General features: G+C 36.8%; 1 protein-coding gene across 1 annotated transcript; it reads left to right on the forward strand.

The window, feature by feature from the left end:
* The first annotated feature begins 620 nt into the window (after window positions 1–620).
* Window positions 621–6219, forward strand: LOC130999811 (PH, RCC1 and FYVE domains-containing protein 1-like). Its single transcript, XM_057925461.1, has 9 exons — window positions 621–1011; window positions 1717–1803; window positions 2080–2169; window positions 2319–2405; window positions 2496–2600; window positions 2842–4926; window positions 5016–5162; window positions 5240–5634; window positions 5904–6219. Exons 1-9 carry the CDS (start codon window positions 979–981, stop codon window positions 6061–6063), a joined length of 3189 nt encoding a protein of 1062 aa, XP_057781444.1. The 5' UTR covers window positions 621–978; the 3' UTR covers window positions 6064–6219.
* The last annotated feature ends 1648 nt before the right edge of the window (window positions 6220–7867 follow it).

The raw sequence follows: 7867 nt of genomic DNA on the forward strand, positions 1-7867 counted from the left end.
ATTTTACTTTTCATAAAGTCTATAATTTATTTATTTTTTCCTTTTTCTTATGCACAAAGTCTTTCCTTATAAATTTTATTTTTTACTTGGCATAAACTCTAATTTTTTTTCTCTCTTTTTCTTATGCATCAACATATAATTTTTTTTAATTTTTTATTTTACTTTCATAAAGTCTATAATTTATTTATTTTTTTCTTTTTGTTATGCACAAAGTCTTTCCTTATAAATGTTCTTTTTTACTTGGCATAAAGTCTAATTTTTTTTCTCTTTTTCTTATGCATAAAGTCTTTCCTTATGAATAATAAATTTATGATTCATAAAAAGAAATTTAATTATATATATAAATAAGTAGTAAATAAGCATTGTTATCTATATCAATAAGCAACTTTTTAAACATAAACATTGTTGTATGCATAAGGGATAATATCACTTTCTTGACCAAAGCTCCAAATATTTTTCAACTATAAACCACAATTTCTATATTGTCATTAAAAAACCCAATAAATCGAAATTATTTTCCAAGTATAATGGATGTTCATTAACGGAAGCCTTCAAAATAAACGGCTTGATTTAACAGAGTTTACAAGGTCTAACAGCTGACAAATAAGCGCGCCAAATTCGCATCTCAATTCCCTCCACGCTTCAGCTGCCAACATTCTCCTCCTCTCTCTCTCTCTTTCTCTCTCTCTCTGATGATCACCAAACTGTGCAAACGCCATGAATTCCTTGAAAATTCTCGAGTTCTTCTGATGATTCTCGGTGAATCTCACTGGCGCGCTACTAATTGGATCACTGTAGAACCTGCCGTTCAATCCAAGTCCCAACCAAGCATTTTCACATAAGCTGTATCCATTTCTAGGGATTTCATGATTATCCTCGGAAGAATAGTGCATTGGCATCATCTATGAAGACAACACGGATGGTTGGGACAGCAAATAGATTTGTTCGGTGGAGAGGGCAAGATTTGTTTCAGATGGAATGGCAGATCCTGCTAGCTTCGACATTGATCAGGTACTACTGTGTGTAAAAAACCTTCTTTGATGAATCATGCTGCAACTTTGTGAATATTTTCTAAATCGGATTGTGTTTATCTATGGATTTAGGTTGCTAAATTTGTTGATGCATTATGCATTTGCTTGTTTGTAGAGAGGGCTGCATAGTCTCTTGAGTTTTTGCAGACTAGTTCACGTTTTAATTCTTCCTAATTCTTAGAATATAGCTAAGGTGATTCTTAGGTGTAGAGCTCGAATATCATATGCAAACATGGAATTTTTCATATAAGCTGTGTTAGACACTTTTCATTACAGAAATCATAATTTACAGTGTAAAAGTTCCATATGCATAAAAATGCTCGGACAGATTGATGTGGAATTTGGAATAGTGAGAATGGAGCTTGTAAGACAACCTAGATTGCTTTGCGTCAGGAAAAATCTCATGTGATTCATCACTCTAAATGGAATAAGATATGAAACTATGAAAATTGTGAGAACGGATTATTTACAAGTCATTCTAATTGTTCAAATTCACAAAATTCGGGCAATAGATGATAGAACTGTTAGGTAACGGCAGTGCTTTGGAAGTTCTTCTTTCTTGGCCATATATTGGAACCTGCTCCAGTGTTTCTGATATAACTAGATACAAAGTGATAATCATCCAAATTTAATAGCGTTCGCTTGGATGCTTATCTCCTTATATCATTTTATGTGTTCCTTGAAGGCACTCATTTTGTTGAAGAAGGGAACACAGTTGATCAAGTATAGCAGAAAAGGGAAGCCTAAATTTTGTGCATTCAGACTTTCTACAGTAAGCAATTTTCATTCTTCATTGTTTTACGTGTTGAGATGATTCTCCAACCTTCATACAGTTTCTAGCATTTTTATTCTAAAATGACAAACTAGTTTTACTTGATTATCTATTTATATTATTTTTTGGAATGAAGTGTTTGTATTCAAAGACCTGCAAGAGATATGCTTAAATAATAGACCAAAACTAATGTTTCTTCTTCATAATGTGGTTAATTGACATACTTCAATCACAAATAGTTTAGTTTTGAAGAATTTATAACTGTATTGTTTCCAGGATGAAGCAACATTAATCTGGTATTCTCATGGATCAGAAAGGCAGCTAGCATTATCATCTGTTTCACGGATTATTCAAGGACAGAGAACTGTGAGTTACCGAATTTTGAGAATTAGGGAGTGTATATTTTTGTTACTTGCTAATGATTTATGATTATACTACTCAACAAAATCATTTATCACAGGGAGAAACTGATTAACTGAGAATGTTGTTTTTGTTTGTCATGTATCTCTGTATAGCCTGTTTTCAAAAGATTTTTGCGTCCGGAGAAGGAGTACTTGTCATTTTCATTGATATATAATAACGGAGAGAGATCTCTCGATCTGGTCAGGTTTATTTTTCTTTTTCTTTTTATAAAATAATTGAAGTGAAAATATTATTGAGAAGACTCACTAGTTCCTTCTCCTCCTTTACAGATCTGCAAGGACAAAGTTGAGGCTGAAATCTGGCTTGCCGGTCTGAAATCTTTAATATCAACTGGCCAATCACGCAGTAGGCGTACAAAAAGTGAAGTTAATGATGTAATTTTTCTGTAGCTCTTATCCCATAGTTATATATCATTGATCCTGTCTTTTTTCACATTTTTTTATTCAGATAACATTGTTATCTCTGATTTCAATATGGACTTCCATGAATTTAACAAAGATGCTACACTAATAGCTTTTTTCACAAATCTCTAAATTCTGATCCAAATTAGTAATTTGATTAGTCATGTGCACTATGGTACCGTTGGTATTGTTCTGATCACATGTGTGTTTTCAGTTACACGGTGGGGGTGATAGCTCTCAAGATAATCGCGGATTCGGAGCACTAGATTGCACGCCGAGTGTTTCTCGCAGAGTGTCCACTGATTCTCGTGATAGCAACGTCAGTTCTTCAAGCTCACATGTGGCGTATGAATGTGCCAATATGCAAAGGACAAGTTGTGCAGATGGTTTCCGGATTAGTGTCTCGAGTACTCCTAGTTGTTCAAGTCAGAGTTCTGGGCCAGATGACATAGAATCACTTGGTGATGTTTTCCTTTGGGGAGAGATCTGGTCTGATGGAGGGGACACAGATGTAACTGGAAAACCTGTTCCAATAAAGGTTGATGTACTGACTCCAAAACCATTAGAAACAAATATAGTACTCGACGTGCAGCAAATTGCTTGTGGTGTCCGGCATATTGCTCTCGTTACAAGGCAAGGTGAGGTTTTCACTTGGGGCGAGGAATCCGGGGGTAGGCTGGGTCATGGTATCGAGAAGGACTTTAGTCGTCCTCGACTAATAGAGTTCTTGGCTGTTACAAATATTGATTTTATCGCCTGTGGTGAGTTTCATACGTGTGCAATCTCTTCATCCGGTGATTTATACACCTGGGGTGATGGTACCCACAATGCGGGACTTCTTGGTCATGGAAATGATGTTAGCCACTGGATTCCCAAAAGAGTTTCTGGACTTTTAGAAGGCCTTCAAGTTCTTTCAGTTGCTTGTGGTACCTGGCATACAGCACTGGCCACTTCTTCAGGTAAACTGTTTACATTTGGAGATGGGATGTTTGGAGCTTTAGGTCATGGTGATCGTGAAAGTGTTCCATTCCCAAAAGAGGTGAACTCGTTGAGTGGACTTAAAGTTGTTGCTGTTTCCTGCGGCGTATGGCATACTGCTGCTATAATAGAGGTTACTAATCAGGCTGGAGCGAGTGTCTCGTCTAGGAAGTTATTCACCTGGGGCGATGGTGATAAGTATCGGTTAGGCCATGGAAACAAGGATGCTTATCTTTTCCCAACGTGTGTCTCCCCCCTTATTGATTACAACATCCAGCAGCTGGCGTGTGGCCATAACATGACCATTGCCCTCACAACATCAGGCCATGTCTTCACTATGGGAAGTAATGCATATGGTCAGCTGGGAAATCCGCAATCCGATGGGAAGGCTCCTTCTTTGGTGCAAGACAGATTGGTGGGGGAGTTTGTCGAACAGATCTCGTGTGGCGCGGATCATGTTGTAGTCCTCACTTTGAGAGGCGACGTATTTACTTGGGGGAGAGGAGCCAACGGAAGACTAGGACACGGCGACACTGAGGATCGCAACGTCCCCACGTTGATCGAGGCACTGAAAGACAAGCATGTGAGAAATATCTCATGTGGATCGAATTACACGACGAGTATATGCATCCATAAGTGGGTGTCTGGAGCAGATCAATCAGTCTGCACATCTTGCAGGCAGGCTTTTGGTTTCACTAAAAAACGACACAACTGTTATAACTGTGGAATGGTGCATTGCCATAACTGCAGTTCGAAAAAGGCAATGAAAGCAGCTCTTGCCCCTACACCGGGGAAGCCTCACCGAGTGTGTGACTCTTGCTACATGAAACTTAAAAAGGCAGCGGAGATGGGAACTTCAACTATCAACCGCAAAGCATCTGCTACTCGTCGTTCAGTGGACATGAGTTCTCGAATAGACCGAGAAACGAAAAGCTCACGAGTCCTGCTCCCCCCAGCTATGGAGCCAGTTAAGTACCTCGAGATCAAGTCTGGAGGTGGTGGATTGAAGGCTGATAGCTATTCCATCGTTCGTGCATCGCAAGTTCCATCTCTTGTGCAGCTGAAGGACGTTGCTTTCCCAAGTTCACTCAGTGCTCTCCAATATGCCCTAAAGCCTGTTACTACACCATCATCATTATCATCATCATCACAGCCTCAGCCACAATACCAGTCCATTTCAAGGCCTGTTTCCCCATACTCGAGAAGACCAAGTTCTCCACGCTCCGCCACTCCTAATCCAGGGTACTCGAGAGGTGTTATCGACTCTTTAAAGAAGTCAAATGATATATTAACACAAGAGATTGCCAAATTGCAGAACCAAGTATGGATTCCTCATCCTTATAATGTTGAGTGTCATGCTTTGGTTTGTAACTTCCTACAATATTGTTTGTTTCAATTACTCATCCTCAGGTTAAGAATTTAAGACAAAAAGGTGAAACTCAAGAAACAGAAATCCAGAAGTTAAAGAAATCTGCAGACGACGCTACTCTATTGGCTGCAGAAAGATCCTTTAAATGTATTAGAGCAACGCAAGCCGCCAAGACCATCACGGATCAGGTACTCAACTCAATCTTGGCCTTACATTGTCCACCTTCTCAATCAGTGCATGTGTCATTGTTCGTTTTGTTTTTCAGATGAAGGAGATTGCAAATAAGTTGCCTCCAGAGATATCTGAGAGTGATTCTTTCAAAAACTTGCACGCTCAAATCGAATCTCTTCTGGAAACAATTCGTATGCAAGCATCCGAAGACAATCCTTCTATGCCAGCATATCAGAATCATGCAACATCACACGGTTTATCAAATTACAAGGAAGATCATCTCAGTCAGGACATGTCACAGACCAATGGCTCATCTGTTTCCTATGCAAAAGCTACACATCAGTCAAGCTCAGAGAACGGCTCAGGTGCTCCGGAAGTCGCTCAAATGGAGGGACAGAAGGAAGTCATCGAACAATTTGAACCCGGTGTCTACGTAACATTCATCCAACTTGCAAACGGGACCAAGATCTTCAAGCGGGTTAGATTCAGGTATGTCAGCTTTTGTGACTCTCCCATATCATAAAATGGTGAATGAATATTCAAGAAAAAACCAAATCATTAAAGTTGTGCATGCATTAAGCATTTGTCATTAAATCTTGTAACCATCACCATGTATGTATGCTGCTGATGATCACTCGATTCATGGAGGAAACTTGATTAAAACATCTGCTTACAAAAAGAAGAAACATTCTGAGAAGACTGAAGCTGTGTTTCTGCAATGCTCCTTACCACTTGACATGCTTTGATTATCTCTATAGCAAGCGAAGATTCGCCGAGCAGCAGGCGGAAGGATGGTGGAAGGAAAACAAGGACAGACTACTCAAGAAATACAGCCCTACCAAACCAGTTAGGCCATCATCGGAGGCGATTCCAACTCCGGCCGATCAAGATAACCCGGCGACGCAGGAAACAAACTAGGCGCCAAAAGCTTTGGTAGTATATACATTTATATGTTGCTCCTTTAGAATTGGATAGGGCGAATTGCAAAGTAGTGTATGGTTACTAACCTACGTTGAGAAATTCTGATTATTATCCCACATCGTTTAGTTATCACTTGTTTAGAATGCCCTAAAGAAATGGAGTATTAAAGAGTTACTCTTAAATTATAGCCCGAACTTTGAAAATTCATTTTTCTGGGATATTTCTCGCGACTTTTTAATTGCAGAGTAGTCATCACTTATAAATTTCTTTTTAATGTTTCCGCAATGACAAAATCTGACCAAATTACATGACAAATTTTTATGATTGGAGCTTCATTCTTCAGCAAAAGATTATTTTTTGTTACCGCGGAAACATTAAAAAGAAATTTATACGTTGTGAATTACTATGCAAAATTAAAAAACCGTGAAAAACGTTCGAAAAATAAAGTTTCGTGAATTTACAGTCTTACAGATAATTAATCCTTTCATTTATAAAAAAAATTTAATATAACTAGACATGTGTAATCGTATAATTTGTAAAAATCATTCAGTTTTTCAAATAGATACTATCCAAGTTAAGTATAGTGGATTAATAATAATTCACCATTACTTGACGGTGGTGATTCGAACTTTCAATCTATTAATTAATTAGACAAGAGTCTCTCAACTTAAAAAAAAAATATTCCCTAGGTCCTATTGATAATGACTCATTTCTTTTGGGTACGGTTGTTAAAAAGAAGAGTGGTTTTAGAATAAAAGTAATATAAAGTGGTGGAGTCCATCACTTTTTGTGAGACTACAATTATTAATCACTTTGGATGACCGGTTATAACTAAAAGACAAAATTAAAATAAATAAATAAATGTTAAAATAGATAAAAATTGATGACCGGTTATATAAATGGGCTGCAGACCAACTTCTGATAACTCTTGTCAACCTCTTCAAAATGAATTTTATAAAAATGATTATGACATGTGGCACATTATTATTGGATGAATAAATTGATTATTAAATAAAAAATATGTATATTTTAGGTTGTAATGGGTTATTGATAAAACATAAAGATTATTGAATTATAGATTATGTATGTAGAGGAGAGAGAAATAAATTTTTTATTGAAAATTTGGATTGGTGTAGGTTATTGATAAAGATAGTATGAGAGAATGTGTTTCTTTTTATAGAATAGGTCATTATCATCAATGGGACAAACTAAAAAGAAAAGTGAATCATTATCAATGGGACGGAGAGGGTACGACGTAAAATAATTAAATTTTGTGTTGGGAGGAGAAAGTATAAATATAGGGTAAATATCATGAAAACCCCTGAACTATACTCATTTTATCAAAAATACCCTAAAACTTTCAAAATGTTCTCTAAACCCTCAAACTATCAGATTTTTATCAAATATATCCTACATCTATTTTTCGGTTACCAAAAACGTGATGTAGCTCGCCGGATGCCACAATGTAATTTATATTCTTTTTTTTTAAATGACATGGAAAAAACGACTTCATTTCGTACCATATTCTATCGTGTTTATCCCTAATTCTAGGATATTAGCGTGAATTTCAAACACGATAAGAGTGAATTTTGTGAATTTTTTAAATAATATGGTACGAAACGACGTTGTTTTTGTCATTGCATTTTTTAAAAAATAGAATATAAATTACATTGTGGCATCCGGCAAGCAACATCACGTTTTTGGTGACCGGAAAATAGATACAGGATATATTTGATAAAAACCTGATAGTTTGAGGGTTTAGAAAATATTTTGAAAGTTTCAGGGTATTTTTTATAAAACA

Source organism: Salvia miltiorrhiza, chromosome 8 (genome assembly GCF_028751815.1).
Source record: "Salvia miltiorrhiza cultivar Shanhuang (shh) chromosome 8, IMPLAD_Smil_shh, whole genome shotgun sequence".
Classification (NCBI taxonomy): domain Eukaryota; kingdom Viridiplantae; phylum Streptophyta; class Magnoliopsida; order Lamiales; family Lamiaceae; genus Salvia; species Salvia miltiorrhiza.